The 17,242-nt window shown below is 36.7% G+C and overlaps 2 protein-coding genes across 2 annotated transcripts in view; one reads left to right on the top strand and one right to left on the bottom strand.

The window, feature by feature from the left end:
* Window positions 1-616: 616 nt before the first annotated feature.
* On the top strand, window positions 617-1,347 carry LOC120634244 (dynein light chain roadblock-type 2). The gene has a single exon (XM_039904720.1). The coding sequence runs from the start codon at window positions 641-643 to the stop codon at window positions 932-934; it is 294 nt and encodes a 97-aa protein (XP_039760654.1). The 5' UTR covers window positions 617-640; the 3' UTR covers window positions 935-1,347.
* A 1,359-nt stretch (window positions 1,348-2,706) lies between these two features.
* The window catches only part of LOC120634211 (dosage compensation regulator), a 30,846-nt gene continuing 16,310 nt past the window's right edge, over window positions 2,707-17,242 (bottom strand). The window contains exons 11-24 of the mRNA XM_039904679.1: window positions 17,008-17,157; window positions 16,037-16,184; window positions 14,879-14,982; window positions 13,387-13,620; window positions 12,009-12,164; window positions 10,649-10,779; window positions 9,771-9,940; window positions 8,602-8,795; window positions 7,752-7,866; window positions 6,628-6,779; window positions 6,287-6,478; window positions 4,674-4,832; window positions 3,463-3,553; window positions 2,707-3,191 (exon numbers count right to left, since the gene is read on the bottom strand). Coding sequence (XP_039760613.1) covers window positions 2,815-3,191; window positions 3,463-3,553; window positions 4,674-4,832; window positions 6,287-6,478; window positions 6,628-6,779; window positions 7,752-7,866; window positions 8,602-8,795; window positions 9,771-9,940; window positions 10,649-10,779; window positions 12,009-12,164; window positions 13,387-13,620; window positions 14,879-14,982; window positions 16,037-16,184; window positions 17,008-17,157 — 2,373 coding nt within the window. The 3' untranslated portion in view covers window positions 2,707-2,814. The remainder of the gene's footprint in view (window positions 3,192-3,462; window positions 3,554-4,673; window positions 4,833-6,286; window positions 6,479-6,627; window positions 6,780-7,751; window positions 7,867-8,601; window positions 8,796-9,770; window positions 9,941-10,648; window positions 10,780-12,008; window positions 12,165-13,386; window positions 13,621-14,878; window positions 14,983-16,036; window positions 16,185-17,007; window positions 17,158-17,242) is intronic.

Raw genomic sequence — 17,242 nt, 5'->3', positions numbered from 1 at the left:
AATTAAACTTTATAAAACTTCTATTTCTTAGGGTGCCGTCTCCTTACGAATCATTAGAGCACCTCTACTTTGGACACCGCTGCTCTAAATAATGATTTGGTGCTCTTTCCAAACCATTGTCATAGATTTTTGAGCCATGATATTCTTCTCCGGCCAGGCCTTCTTCTGCCTGCCACTTTACCTTTATACAACTATTCAAACCTATTTAGTCGGCAGGTATTATGATAAATTATAAGGACCTGCTTTAAATAAATCAAAAGTAAAGGTTAACTAAAATAAATTTTGAGGTACTAAGTAAATAAATTACTTCTAAATATGTGCACTGTGTGTGTTTAACCCAATATTTCTAACACGACCTCGAAAGTTTTGTTTTGGCTCTAATACTTAATTGATATGTTTACCTTAAGAGCGTCAAGGGTCTAATGTCATGTAAAGAAAAAGTAAAAACCAATAATCTGTTAACCTGAGCAAAGGCTAGAGAAAAAAAGGCTTTTATAAATTGTTACAACCTCAAAAGATCTGAAGATTATTATTATCTGTATTAAAAAATTTTACATAATTTGATTTAAGAATATCTAATGTCATGTAAAAAAAAGCTTTCAACAATAGACTCAAACGACGGCATTAAAAATTATTGAAGATGGCAAACGAGGCGGAGGAAACCGTACGTAAACTCGCAATGCATAAGGGCGTGGTTGGTGTTATAATTGTTAATGGCGAAGGAATACCAATTAAAACAACTCTGGAGAATCATGTGTCAGTCCAATACGCTGGACTTATGAGTGCTTTAGTTGACAAGGCCAAATCCGTTGTGAGAGACCTGGATCCATCGAACGATTTGACTTTCCTGCGCATTAGAAGCAAGAAGAGCGAAGTCATGGTCGCTCCGGACAAGGATTTCATCCTGATAGTTGTTCAAAACCCGGTCGAATAATGAATGCTTACGGCTTTGCACTTTGGAGCCGTATTTGTTTTTAATGTGACATACCCGTATTGAATTATTGATATACCGAATCCATTATCTTCGAATGTCAGATTGAATTTAGTAGTGCTACACTTTTCCCTCTAGAAAGGGAACTTAAATCTGCTAAATTAATGTCCATTTTCTATCCAAAATCTATTCCGAAAATCGCGCGGGCTAGCTTTTGAATAATAATAAAAAAAAATGTTAAATTTAATTCAGGCAATTCGATTAAGTAGGTAAGCATGCAGAAAAAATATTGATTGATGCGAGTATTTATTACACAAATTACAGAGGAAAAACAAATTATGCAAGAATAAATAACTTAACGAGAATTCAAAAAATGTGCTAAGGGACCTCATGCAGAATGTGCTAAGGCACCTTGACGAAAGAGTAAAGTAAGGAAAAATGGGATTTATAATAATGGGATAAATAACATGAAGATGGAACTGTTTGGCACTTCTTGCATCTTAAAATTTACTTAGATTTCAGTCTCGCGCGGTATTTGCCTCAGTTTGAAGAGCTTTAAGTTTATTTGAATGGCTTTAATAGTTTATACTTATTTAGTTTGAATATAAAGGTTTAGATTGCAAAACGATTATTATAATTGTTGAAAAGAAATTCTATATCTATTATTAACAATATTAGTTGATAACGTGTTTTGAAAATCTTAAAATGCACGCGACACCTCGACTGGGTGTGCATTTTTTCATAAAAAAAAATTTGACCTACTTTCCGGACGAAACTAAAAAAAAATACTTAATATAAATACATATTACTTTAACTTATTATAAACAAAATGCATCTTTTAATAATTTAATTATAAATCATAATAGGATATATTTAGAGCTTAACTTTGTTAGATTGAATATATTTCCATACAAATTTTACATAGCGACTAAGAACTATAAGCATATATATAATACATATAACTATAGCATAAGAAAACTTTGAACATTTAATGGACGGGGAATATTAGGAGGAAGGACGTCGTAAAGCTTATGAAAGAGTTTCGGACCGGAAAATACGTATTTCACAACGGGCTTGTGACAGATGTAAATCTCGCGATCTTTGCTATCAAACGTCACTTTTGCATACAAAAAAAAAATACAAAAGTGACATTTGACAACGGATTGAATGTAACTTTTTCAGAATAAGACTACTAGATGTAGCGTAGGTACTATGCGCGAGTTGGTATTCTATCTTCAATAGTAAACATAAGTAAACACTTAGAATATTTTGAATTCTTTCGTATGGTAAAATAAATATGCTTCTTTTGTTTAATATTTTCACATGGTGAAATATACTTATGCATACTTCAACATCATTTCGTAATTCGGTTACACGTTGTATATTTAAAAAGTTTTGTACGCCGTTAAGATGTCATTCAATAATTTGACGTCAGCTTGGCGGTACACTGTTTTAGGTCTATTTTTGTTATGTTTAACTACCAAATATTTTTGCATAGGTATCAAATACTACTAAAAAATAGATCGTTTCATTTGATTTCATCCGCGGTTCTAAAGCACACGACACCTGGTTAAGAGAAAACTTGCGCAATCCTCCAGCCAGCGATGAAACTTAACACAAATGTGTGTTGAAAACTGTTAATGCTTCTACAGAATGCAACTTTTCCAACCTTATTTTCTCATAGATCTTGCATTAAGTGTTTATTGCTTTTATTTGCCGATATCTCATTATTAAGTTTTTTTGGTATACATAAAAGAAAAAAATAAATGTTTTACACAGGAAAGAATTTATTTATTTGATACTTACTTTACAATCACAATAAATAACACAGTATACCATACTATGTCAAAATTAATATTAACTTATACAATGGAATGAACATATTAATTATACCACCCACTTTGGTAACCGGAGCCCCGTTGAGCGAATCCGCCCCTGTTGCCGAAGCCCCCCCTGTTACCGAATCCACCTCGGTTACCGAATCCACCTCGGTTACCGAAACCGCGTCCTCGGTTACCGTAACCGCCGCCCCCACCATTACCGAAACCACCGTTGTTGTTGCCGAAACCGCCTTGGTTGCCGTAGTTTCCCTGGTTGCTGTAGTTTCCCTGGTTGCCGTAGTTTCCTTGGTTACCGAAACCGCCTTGGTTGCCGAAACCACCTTGATTACCACCGAAACCGCCTCTACCAAAGCCGCTGCCGCCACCACGGGGTCCATTTGTACCCCAGCCGCGTTGAGGAGGCCCGCCGCGCCTTATACCTAAGAAAGAAATAAAGTGTTTGTTAAAGATAAATAATTATAAACAAGCTTTATATATTCTTCCTACGATATTTGAATACCCATTTAATGGGGTGCCAATTAAAAATACTATTGCCTGTTTCGTCTTTTTATTACTGTTTCTTTCTGCGGTCTCCACATTACCATACTAGATGGCGCCACAATGATCCTGCATCGCGCTAACGAAGTGCTCATAAATGTTGATGAAACCGGAAATGGATGTTTCAAACAAGCAAAGAAAATAAGTACCTACCTTCGGGCCTAAAGGAAACGGATGGCGCATCGCGTTTTATATTGTAGTCGCCGGCGTTCATTGTGCATAACTTTTTCACGCAGTTCACTACCTGAAATGGAAGATTCTTAATAGTATTGAGTTGTCGTTAGTTAGTAGTAGTACAACTTTGTAGTAGTTAGTATAAGTAATAGTGGTGGTAATAGCAGTAATAGTAGTAGTAGTCGTAGTGTTAGTAGTAGTAGTGTTAGTAGTAGTAGTGTTAGTAGTAGTAGTAGTGTTAGTAGTAGTAGTAGTGTTAGTAGTAGTAGTAGTATTAATAGTGGTAGACGTAGTAATGGCAGTAATAGTAGTAGATTTAATTGTAGTGTAGTAGTAGTTATAGTAGAAGTGGTAGTAGTAGTAGAAGTGGTAGTAGTAGTAGTAGTAGTAGTAGAAGTGGTAGTAGTAGTAGAAGTAGTAGTAGTAGCACAGTGCGTTTACACTGTTATATATGTTGCCAGTGTAACGGTCTTATTTTGCGCTAAAATGCTACTGGAATAATGAACTGGGACTTCTCCATGTCGTGTGATAATGTTTCAGTAGCAGTAGACATTTACGTGATACGAGCTCGTCCAGGAATATGCTTATGCCATGCTTATCTCTGCCGCAAAGCAGCATTGCTGATTTCCGGTGCTATGGATATCACGCTGTATGCTGTATATATATATATATATATATATATATATATATACACCTACGCCTAAAGCTGATGGACGGACACAGTGCGGCATGTGACAGGATGTCTTCCTGTCACATGCTCAGTTTAGTTGTTGCTCAGTTTATTAGCGATTCCACTAACCATCATATGCACGCACCTCTAACGTTTCTAAGTTATGTGCGTTTTAAGTAATTAAAATATCCACTCCCTTTTAAGGTGAAGGAAAAAATCGTAAAGACATCTGCATGCCTGAGAGTTCATAAGCTTCTCAAAGGCGTGTGAAGTCTGGTAATCCGCACTGGGAGAGCCTGGATTACATACCCTTCTCATTGTGGCCGGAAATTGGGTGAATGAATGAATGAATACACTTTTATTGTACACCAAAGAAAAAAAGTAGTTAGAGATATAAATACATATCAAGAGAGTACAATTTGGTGGCCTTATCGCTACATAGCGATTTCTTCCAGGCAACCAATGGCGTAAAAGGAAAAAACATAGAAAAGAGGTGATGTGATGAAGATAATAAAGTTACCTTCAGTTCTTCATTCGTGAAACTCAAAGCGGCGTCCGGCTCGGAAGCAGCCCTCTCCACCAACTTCTCAACGGCTGGTCTCAATGCCGTCACTAGGGAGGCCGATTTCGCTGACATGTCGAAGTTCAACCAGTTGTCCATACGGACCATGTTGTCGATCTATAACATGAAAACATAAAGAGTGCTAGGCGTTAGATTTACGTTTCACATGATATCGAAAGTTTCTAGTTTAAAATAGTTTGCAATACTGGGAACTATAATTCTATTGGGAATGAGCCGGAATGCTTAATAGCAGTGGCTTGCACTTTATACATGCACAAAGGCACTGCATACCCACATTATTTTATGTAACTCGTATTGAAGGGCTTTATGCATACCCTGTTTAAAAACCCTGTGAACGCCACTGCTGAATCGTTTGGCGGTGCGACACTAACCTGCTGCGGATGAGGGCTCCAGACCATCAGATAAGTAAACGTAGATGGAAAATCTCAGACTTTGCCCTGTGAGTGCCATCGTGTGATCTTTGTTATTGTCACTAGATCGCAAGATGGGTATCTAGTGGCAAACCTGATTCAGAGTATTGTCAATAGAAGGCGCTTTTTCGATTCCATACAAATCGTAGTTAACTGTCACGCGATCGAATAACTAAACATAGGTAGAAAATTACACAATATGCTTCCAGGTTATTTTTAGAAATTATGTATGTCCTTCCTTTTAAAAAAATCAATACTATGGTGATAACTCATTCTCAACAAACAAACTGACAAACTCTCACTAACTAACAAAAGGCCTAGTGAGAGATTTTCTGCCTTCTCCAAATACTGTGGTAATAACTCACTCTCCTCAAAAACGCCTAATCTGTCGCTGACAAACAGAGTTCGCGATGTATACGAAGAAACAGCGCCATCTAGTTACTATACTGGCATAACAGTAACGATAAAACGGCGCTATCTAGTTTCTATACTGGAGATCAGGACCGACGTCTTAGACACGACCGCCAGTTATTTTACTGGGAAACAGTAACGACGAAAGAACGTCAACAAGTTGCTATATTGAGTCAAAGTAATGATGAAACATCGCCATCTAGTTACGATACTGGAGAACAGTATTGTCTAGATGGCGCTGTGTCGAGTTACATTACTGGGAGACACTTATGACGAAACATGTCCATCTTGTTACTATACTGAAAAACTAACAATTAAATGACGAAACATGTGCATCTTGTTACTATACTGAAAAACTAACAATGAAATGACGAAACATGTGCATCTTGTTACTATACTGAAAAACTAACAATGAAACAATCGAAAGAGCGCCATCTACTTTTCCCGGTATTGCCACTAGATAGCGCTATTTCGAGTTACTAAACTGGGTTAAAGTAACGATGAAACAGCGCCATTTAGTTACTATACTGGAAAATAGTAACGACGAAGCAGCGCAGTCTAGTTACTATACTGGCAAATAGTAACGTCGAAACAGCGCAATGTAGTAAAAACGTAGTTAACTTTTACGTATTTGAATAAAAGGGTGGAAAAATTCTCACTAGGAACTCGTGTGTGTAAGTAAAAGCTTAGTACAGTAAAAAAAAATGCCCCCATATAGTGAAAACTCACCCATTCGACTTTCCTGCTACCAAACAGCAGTATATGCAGCGGCGCCACCATAGTGGTCTGCTTGCAGCTTATAGCTCGTGTCCTAACTTTCTCACCGAACACGAACAGGGGTGAAGCAAACTTCTGCTCCATATTACTGCAGTTTACTGACGTCTTGTGTATCAAAGCTGGTTTGCCTTCTGTTGTTAGCACCTGGAAAAATATAGAAATGTTAATACAACACGCAATAATAGTTTTTTAGTAATTTGGTTGAAGTTATACTTCTTTTGGCGCGTTAGGGAAAAATTATGAGAGCAATTTTTTCCCAGAAATTTAACTAAATTCTTTCTTGAACACCTTACCTTCCTCTTTCCTTGATGCAGGCACACGTTAGGGTAAAGTCCCATACATAGCAGTGCTATAACCAGGTCTAACACCGGGTCCTCCACATTGGGGTTCCATCTTTGGGCTATACAACACTCTTCCGAGAAACCAATACTTGTTGTTAATATGTCTGGAAATAAAATTATTTTAAGTCTCGCAACACAGAAAACTGTTAGGTCTTAATCAGACACTTCTTTTTAGGTAGTTATTATGCAATAAGTTTTAACCTTTTGTATAATCGATAGTCTTCGAGATTTTTCGACTTTGACGTATTTTCATGAATCACCTAAAATTTGAGATTTAAGTCCAAAAAAAACAATATATTAATTGAATTGATTTCATTAAAATTTGTTTTCGTAGCTGATACTTTATCTCATCAAATATCAGCCCTAAAGTATCAAAATAAGTATCCAAGTTATCGATATATATAAAAATGTTATGTTGGTTTGTGTACACTTCAAAAACTCAAAAAGTTCTGCACCGATCGAGCTGAAATTTTAGCATGATACGCATCAAGGATTGTTTTTATCTATTTATCTCAACCATTTAATCACAATGTGTCACAGCAAAGCGTGGCAGGGTACAGCCAGTATTATATAAAAATAAATTATGCGCCATTACAAATTTATTTATATTTTAAATTAACATGCTATGTCCAAAAGATATTGGTTTACTCAAAAAACTACTATGACACTAAGTACACACAAAATTTGTTGCTTTGCTTTTTAGCTCCCCTATGTCCCGGAAGGAATACGTCGAGTTACCAGTAACCCTGTATATTGCTGGAGTAGCGTCCTCTAAGCTTCCACTACCATCTACTGCGTTGGTAGAGGCCTTTCGTCCAGCAGTGGACTGTTTACGGCTATTCATGATGATGATTATATATATGATGATATGATGGATTTATGGGTGACCGCATTTGACATTAAATGTAAACACAGCTGACGTTATGGTTGTAACGGTGTAATGTTTGATAAAAGCATTGTAAAGTTATTTCTCACGTAATTTCCTTTCATTTTAAATCAAGTGAGACTTAATTGCTTAAAATAACTCGGTCGCTGTGAAGGGGGGGTGGGGGGGGGGGGGGGGGGGTACAACTTACTTATGAGCTGGTATTTGGCTTCAGAAGTTACCCGTAGAGTGGTCTGTTGCACACCTTTCCAGTCGCACCACTGGGTCTCCGCATCATTACCTTTAGCGCATTCTCGCTCCCACATCTATTATAATTATTTTTTATTGCACACACAAAAACAAAATAGAAAAAGAAACGCAATAGATAAATTATAATAAAAAAAGTAGTTTAGGTGTGCAAAGGCAGTCTTATCGCTAAAGCGGACTCTCCCGGACAACCTTTGGCGATAGAAGTTGTAATAAGGAACGGGTTGGTGCGGCAATCTATAAAATATTTTTATATATTATATTTGAATTTTTTTTTTCGTTTTTTCAGTGTTCCCGAAATATATAGTCCCCTATGTCCGTTTCCAGGATGTAAGGTTTTTACAACCAAGGAGGTCTTCAAAACCTAGCATGCTGGAAGCGCAACGGTGAGCGCTGTGAATTTAAGTAGAAGGTGCAAGGTTCGATTCCCGGCAGGGGATATTTGGGAATTCATTATTTCTGAATTATCTCTTCGTCTGGTCTGGTGGGAGGCTTTAACCGTGGCTAGTTACCACCGTAGAAACCAATTAGGGGTATAAATACCATACTCCCTAACAGGTTAGCCCGCTACCATCTTAGACTGCATCCTTACCACCAGGTGAGATTGCAGTCACGGGCTAACTCGTAGTGGAAAATAAAAAAAAAGCTGTCTATATGTGAAATATCATCACGGGCGGTTCATCTGTAATGCCGTGAATAGGTAACAAACAATGAACTTATTGATGTACGATAGTCCCGGAACCTTTGGACGATAATTCCGAACCCTCGAACTCTAGCGCGTGACAATTTGATACCTGGAAAGCGTTCAGCATAGCCACGTGGTCAGAGGCCCGATCTCCAGCGAGAGCACGTTGATGTCCACTCAGCCTGCGGCGCCCCTCCACTGTGAATATTTCTGGGAAGGTGGTGGAATGGGCTGCCATAGTTGTCAACGCATCGCCGACCCCGAGCACGAAACCTAGCACCATCATCTTGCCTAGACGAGGTTCTGGAATGGAGAAGAATGCGTCATTCAACGGCTCACTATTTCCCAAACTTTTGTCGACATCCCAGACGCAATGGCAAGTTGTCTAGTCACAGCACTACAGTTAAAGACGCGTCGATTGATATAATATCATTCCTAAGGTAATTTGGGACCTTTTTTTTTGTTATCGGGGGAAAATCTTCAAAGATACGTCGGGTATCTTTGAAGATTTCCCGGGAAAGATCAAAGGGAAGATCGGGTTATGTGGGATTTTTACTCACTAAAATCCCCTCGGTGGCCATCCTCATATTTAGGAGGCTCCGGGAAAGGTAGTTTTACAATAAAAAAAAAGGTAATTTTGGACCAGAGTTTTAAGAATATCTTAAAACATTTATTACAGCGAGATTACAATTATTTAAATGCAATTGATGAATTTCTTAATGACAAGGATGCTTAGAAGCATCTGGCTCCGCTTTCATCTCTCACAAGATAGAATAAATAATATTAAAATGTAATTAGTTGATGTTAGAAAATAGCAACTCCTGAGTTTCTTGCCGGCTTCTTCTCGGCAGAATCTGCTTTCCGAACCGGTGTGAGAGTCACTATAAGCAAACACAATTCGGTTGTTGTTTCAAGTTTCGGTAGAGCTTATATGAGGCCTACTTGAAATGAATGAATTTTGAATTTTAGTACAAGGCCGTGAAGAAACCACTCAGGGATATTGGTTAAATATCCCTTAGCCATCAGTTTAGTCCACTAATATCTTAAACTGCATTATGTATTTATAACTATAAATAATAAGTGTAAAGAAAAAACGCTCTCTTGAAACCCACAACAAACTAAACACCTCACCTCACGATCAAGAATTTTAACTTCAAAGTAAATAGCTAGTAAGAATAACAAATTTCTGATTATTGTAAACAACCAAATAATCGTACATTATTGTGAACAACCAAATAATCGTACAATCCTTAACAACAATCCTAAACAAGAACTTACCAATAGGCAATTTGGCAAGGATGGTCCCTAACGGGGTGAGCGCATCCTGGGCATCCAAGCATCCCAATTCACGCAGCAACGCCTCCGCTTCAATGACAGCGTCGAGCGGCGGCGGTTCCGGAGCTTTGGATAGGAAGTGCCCGATAGCACCCAGACGGAGCAGTTTAATGCTGGAAATTATATTAATGGATTTATTTCTCACTGAAGCGTGCGATTGTCGATACGATCAAATCAGCAATGAATTAATGAATCCGGGGGCCCGAGACATAGCTCAACGAGTAATACAGCTAGATAGGCAATTGACGGAGCACATAAGTCGGAATACGGACGGTGGGATCGTAAGGTGCTGGAGTTGCGAGCCCGCACTTGTAAAAGCAACATCGGTAGACCTTAGACGGACGTGGTGGACGGACGACATAATTTTCTTGCGCCATGATATCATCCGTCCACCGCTGGATGCAAGCGGCAAAAGACCGTGAAATTAAAAACTCCGTATATAACCTCAATGCCCAGCTGCGGACGTCGGTCGGTTCGTTTAGATCGGTTAATGCAATGACGATGAGAACTGGTGCCTAAAACAAACCCTTCAATCCAAGACTGTATCGAAACCTTTCGTAAAAGTAAAGGAGATCTAACAGCCAATTATTTAAAATGCGATTGTATGAATGGATGGATTTTTGTTACTCTTTCACGCAAAAGCTACTGAACCAATTTGACAGAATTTCGGAATGGAGATAAAATTATATCCTGGATTAACGCATCAGCTACCATTTATCCCAGAAAAATATTCGGTTCCCGCAGGATTTATGAAAAACCAAAAACCGCGTACGAAGCCGTGGGCAACAGTTGGTCGGTTGTATTTTGAAAACTAGTAATACCTGAGCGCCAATTCGTGAAGTGGAGTTCTGAACATTTCAGCAGTTAGATGCTCTTCTAGGCGTTGAAATCGTGTACTTGTGCAAAGAGTAAAGCAAACACCGGGACGGACTCTACCAGCTCTGCCCTTTCGCTGAAAGAAAAATTATAAAATGAGGTCATGTATTAACTTTTTTTTTTTTGTAATTTTTTTAATAAATGCAAATACATATAACATAATATATACCTTGATATAACCTACAATTCTCCAGTGTATGATATAAAAAGAATCAAGTAAATTTTTTGAACCATTCTACATTAACTAAAACTACATATCGGTCTAACCAGGTTGCTCATTGCTCTGACCAGGTTGCTTCTTTAATAGTTTAAATGACAATGTGAGATGGTGATAACAAAAAAAATAAGAACCGGCTAAGTTTGTTGTGGGCTTCTTCTTAGAGCAGGACGCATTTGGAACCCTCGTAGCTTTAGTTTAAAGTAGACGAATTTAGTTATCGCCATCAACTCACTTCTATGTCATATTTTACATGTAATGTACATCAAAAGTGCCATCTATGTGCCTATTTGAATAAAGAAATATTTGACTATATACACTATCAAGAGCACGAAATATAAATTTTGGATAGAAGCAGGCGTTCCTTTGCGGAATTCCATGACATATTGCGAAAATTAAAATTAATTTGCTATACTTTAGATTAATTTTCATAATACACAAAATAAAAATGAAAACTGGGCCTTTGGTCTTAAGGACCTCGTGTTTTGCAAGATGTAGCAATAACTTCTTCTTTTATTTTCTTTGAGTTTAATTTTATTTTATGTAATAATAACAATTAAGTAAAATTTTCTCGGCAGAAAAAAAGGCCAAAATTACCCCTAACGCAAAATTTGCATCTTAAGTTATTTAACTAGAATTGCAAAAAAAAGTAAAGTGGTAAATGCCCAGCAAGGCTAGAACGCGCGGGAGATAAAAAGTATATCCCCCGATTATATCCCCTGAAAAGGGATATAAATAACGTGCCCACCTGCTAAATCAATGGAACATGGAAGTTTACCCCCGTCTATTATTACACATATATAATTTGGATATTATTTCCACTTGTACGCTGGTGCTCTGAGAGTTGATAAAACTGTGAGAGAACATAAACTTATATCCTTTCCCCGGGGATATAATTGTCTCTTGCCCATTTGTAACATTTTAGGTCGCATTAAAGTTTGCAAAAGTTCTGAAAACGATTCTTGTTATGACACTCTCTTAACTAAGATGTAGGCATTGTGTAGACGTCTTTAGATAGATACTGACTTCACCATTAACATATCATTCGGTCTTTTGTAGGGAGTTTCAAAGTCTTGACACTGACTTACCTGTTCAAGATTAGTCCGGCTGGCCCACACGGTGGCGTATGACGTCATATTGTTGTGTGACGTGAACAACTTCATCCTGGCCTTGCACGAGTCTATCACGTACACCACATCGTTGATCGTAACTGAAGTTTCTGCTATGTTTGTTGACAAAATCACCTGCAATAAATTATCTAATTTTTTTTTGCACGTTTCTCTAATTTTCCCCAGGCCATAAAAGATTTTAAACGAAGATTTTCGTGGTTACTCAACATTTCTTAAATATAGTTCAACGCGTACATACCACGATAATATTTTTGGATTTGTCGATATTTCGACCCAGTTGCATGGATCGTGGTCACGACGGGACTGCGTAGGTACGAGATGTCAAGTTGGATGTCACGGGCAGAATCTGACTACCTGTATTCTGTATCCAAAAATATTATCCTTTGAACTATATTTAAAAAAAAAATTCAGGTTATTATTGTTGTTCATAGATTTGTATGTAAGAGTGCGCTGTGTGGCGACGGCGAATCAGAAAACAACTGTCACCACCTCTCTTGTCATAAGAGGCGAGGGTAAACTCTCTCGTTCTGGAGAGGCCTTTAGTCCAGCGGTGAACTATAACCTGTCCTCAATCGCCGTTATGAGCCTATGACGGCTATTGAGGGCAGTTCTGTGTCGCTTGTATCCAGCGGCCAATCGACTTCTTTCACTGTCCAACTTTAAGAAAACTTTGTATAATATAAAACAATGTTATTGAGCTTTAAGAAAACTCAATAACATTGTATTATAATCGAGTTTACTCATTCCGAATTAAGGAATTGGTTAAAAAGTTACATGCCAGATATGACCTTGAAAGTTAGTTAAAGCTATATAGAATACCCTTTAGAACACCTATACGAAGAAATCGAATGCATCAGCTTTTTGCTACTACTATGTGTCGCACCAATGCAGGCAAGCGTTCTCCATTATTTAGATTGACACAATCATATAACGAGAACATTAATAATATCGACATTTTTCCTACGCGAGTAGGCGCCTTAGAGAAGTTGGCCATAGATAGTTTCAAATAGTCTTAAAATTAAATTTATATACTAGTATTCCGGGATAATCAATTACTGTTACGGACAAAGTTTTGCATCACAATGTATTGATAAATAATTATAGATTTCCTTCTAACATTTTTTTTGTTTGTATTTTTGTAGAAACTGTTGCAACAATAATGTTTTATTAGGTTTTGAATAAGACCCATTAACAAATATTTCTTGTAATATGTGGTTTACGCAGTTGACGCAGCAGTGAGTAATTATTTGTACTATGTATACCATTGTGTAATTTGATACTGTGTTGTTGTTTGTGAACCCAAATAAATAAATAAATAAAAGCTTTAAAAAAATACCTTAGTCATCCCAGGTGGTGGAGTAATAAACACTTTCTTCTGATCATCACGTGGAATCTGGCTGTGCAGTGGTAAGATCACGAATTTCGAAGTGTCCCCGAAGATTTTGTTTTGCATCAAATGCTTCATCAGAGCGAAGATCAGGTTCCAGCCTGGAAGGAATACTAGCACTGCGCCTTCTGCTCCAAGCTTTGTGATGTAGAGAAGTAGAGCTTCTATAAGTTCGAAACTTAGCTGGAAAAAAAAAAAGAGTTTTAGTTATCACACTTCTGTTGCACATGCTTGCCTTATATCGCAACTATCCATTAGTTAATTCAAACGATTTATAAGATATTTGGAGCTACCATCACGTTCTTGTATACTCAATCATTTCTTGTAATTAAAAGAAACTTTTCATTTTTTTTTATTATTGTTAATTAATTCTTTTTTTCTTTTTTATTATTGGTACCATACATTCATTGTTGGGGGTGGGCATTAATTATTGCGACACAGTCTATACCATTGCAACAGTTATCGTGGAACCGTGTTTATTGTGTCAATTCTGTACCCTTACCAATATTCTAGATAAATAAATAATAAAAAAAAATATGGACCAAGCAGAAATCATCCTACATGATAGTAGGTGGAAAACTGTGGCCTATAAACACAGCAACACTTCCCAAGGAAGCAATCTAAGGAATGCAGGAAACACATCCCGCAAAGTGTTACCCTGTGATACCCTGTGTCCAACCCCGCCCTTCGGCTGGAACACAGAATTGCGACATTGCTACTTAGGGGCAGAAACAACCATAGCGGCAGTACTTCTCCGTACGACCTCTGTCAAAAGCTGTACAACCATTTAAAAGCATTAATTTTTTTAAGGGTGAGATAAAAATCATGTGATCCAAAATTATTTATATTAGATTTTTAAAATGTAAAATGTAAATTGTTGATATTTTAAAAGAGCAACTGCTGAGTTTCTTGCCGGCTTCATCTCGGTAGAATCTGCTTTCCGAACCGGTGGTAGAGTCACTACACACAGACAGACTTGACGTTTCAAAAGTGCTTATATTAGGCCTAATTGAAAAAAATGTATTTTGAATTTTGATTTTTATTAATAAAGACAATTATAATAACATTTTGTTCATGTTTCATATTTTCAAAATATGCTTTAAGTTTAAAAGTATTTACATAAGAAAAGGATAAGTATGAGATATTAATTTTGGGTCGATTTAACTTCGACTTATTCAATATTTCATAATTCAATAAAGTGTATGCCAAAATTATGAGGAAATTTTGGAAATATTTCTCCTACAAAATTTTCAAATACATAGTTACATTTACACACATGTAGCGAATGTTTTTATCTCTCTGGCAATCTGAATGCTTTACCAATTCAGCCAATGTTAAAATCTTATTTACAAAAACTTCTATACCTTTTTCAGGTTAACCTGCTTCAAAGAAAGAGAGAAAAAAAAGTTAAGACTAAAAGTTAAGAAAGAACAAAACTTACATCTTTTTCAGAGAGTTTTGATAGTGCTTCTGTTGTTTGTGGTGAATAGTTAGAATCCAGTTTACAAGTCTTGTTCAAGTCTTCCTCTTCTTCGACACCAAGACCTAATAAAGAATAAATAATATAAATAAATAATAAAAATAATTTGATCATGTAATTCAGGGATTATGATATAAAATTAGCAATAATTTTTATTGTTGATTTTATTCATAATAATACCATTATAAAGTATAGAACTGTATCAACTAAAATTAATGTAAAATTTGATGAGAGATTTATTTTTTAATTTTAGTTTATTAATAAACCGACGAAAAATATATTTTTGTAGGGAAATAATAATTACGAACTAAACTTAATATCTACAATACTGTTCATACTGATTTTTCTTATATGATTTTTTTTTTATTCTGTCGTCAGTCAGGCAGTGAATTTAATACCATCATGTCATTTGTTAAAATAATTAAGTTAGAATTTGTACTACCCATGGAGTGATACTAATATTATTATTAGATTTGGCACTTTGTAAGTTTATAAAATTATATTTTCAATGGAAAAATTATTAAATATCGTAATGCCGAAAGTTACATCGGCCATACAATCCGGATTTGTCATAAACGAATTATTTAAACACTGTAGGTTATGTCCACTGTTTGAAAAAGAGCAATCTGCTGAGATTGCCGGCTGTTCTCAGTGGAATCTGCCTTCCGGTGGTAAAGTCACTACAAACAGACTAACTTGACGTTTCAAAAGTGCTTATAAATTAGGCCTACTTGAAATAAATGAATTTTGAATTAGAATTTGTTCATGACGTATTCTATTAGCGGCCGTATAATAATTTCTAAAACCATTTGCTCGAACTAAAATCGGTTTATCATTAACATTTTCATTTTTGACGACCTCCCTGGAGCAACGGTGAGCGAGATTTAAGTAGGAGGTCCCGGTTCGATTCCCGGCCGGGTCAATTTGGAATTTAATAATTTCTGATTGTTCTGTCTAGTGGGTCGCTTTGGCCGTGGCTAGTTACCACCCCACCGACAAAACCAATTAGGGGTATGACTACCATACTCCCTAACAGTTTAGCCCGCTACCATTTTAGACGGCATCATCACTTACCACCAGGTGAAAAAAAAAAAATTTGTAAAACAAGGTCAAATGTACCTTCCTCATCATCTTCCTCGTCGTCTTTGTTGTTGGCCTTTTTCCCGGAAGACTTGCGTTTCCTGGTGTCCGGTGGAGGCATAAACTTCGTCAGCTCTATACAGTCTTCTAAGTAATATTGTTTCACGGGATATGTACGACCGGGGACCTACGAAGTGGGAATAATAATTATCTAGCGTATATGTGTGTAACAATTTCTCTCTATAAAAACAATTAACAAAAAAAAAAAAAACGACTTCCAAACGAAAAAAATCCATTTTTGTATAAATCAAGCTGGATTATCTTTTACTAATAGGAAGATAAAGCTGAAGAGTTTGTTTGTTTACTTGAACGCGATGATTTCAGGAACTACTCGTCCGATTTTAATGATTATTTTAGTGTTGGATAGCCAATTTATCGAGGAAGGCTATAGGATATATATTATCACGCTAAGACCAATAGAATCATATAATTATTTAAAAATCATTTTTTTTTTTCCTTTTGAGAGCTTCCGCTGCGTGCGCTACGTAAACGGTTAAAGTTAGTAAAAAATCATATACGACAATATATGTTTCCCTTTAAAATTTATAAAAAAAAAGTCCGCGTCAGTTCTTTTAAGGTTGACTTATACGCGGACAATGTCGCGGGGGACGGCTAGTGAAACATAAAACTTGATCATCATCGTCATCATATCAATCCATTACCTGCCCGCTACATCGCACTGTTCTCCTGCCAAAATGAGAAGGGTAAAACTTGAAAGTAGCTAAAAAATATTCTTATAAAGGAAATTTTTATAAGATATAAAAAAATCAAAATTTTTACTCAAAAATAAAATTTTGATTTTCTTCAGTAATACTGCTGTAGTATTATTTTTCTTATTACTTTTAAAAAAGTGAAATGAAACCAGCATGATTTAGGGGCACGTCTGCGTCGGTTGGGTGGTACCCAGCCACGGCCGAAGCCTCCGTTCAGACAAAATCTCGTACACTTACCTCAATGACGGGGCAGTTGCCGAAGTAGGAGGTAAATAGTGTAGTATCCACGGTGGCCGACATTAGAATTATGCGGAGGTCGGGATAAGTATGGGCCATATCTCTTAGCAAGATCAGACCGAAATCTGTATCGGCATCGCGTTCATGGACCTAGTACAAAATATAACAAATCTAAACATTTACAATACTAACTACAGACTCACTCACTAATAAATAAAATAAATATACTACGACA

Source organism: Pararge aegeria, chromosome 23, assembly GCF_905163445.1.
Source record: "Pararge aegeria chromosome 23, ilParAegt1.1, whole genome shotgun sequence".
Classification (NCBI taxonomy): domain Eukaryota; kingdom Metazoa; phylum Arthropoda; class Insecta; order Lepidoptera; family Nymphalidae; genus Pararge; species Pararge aegeria.
This window is presented reverse-complemented; position numbering and strand designations above follow the sequence as displayed.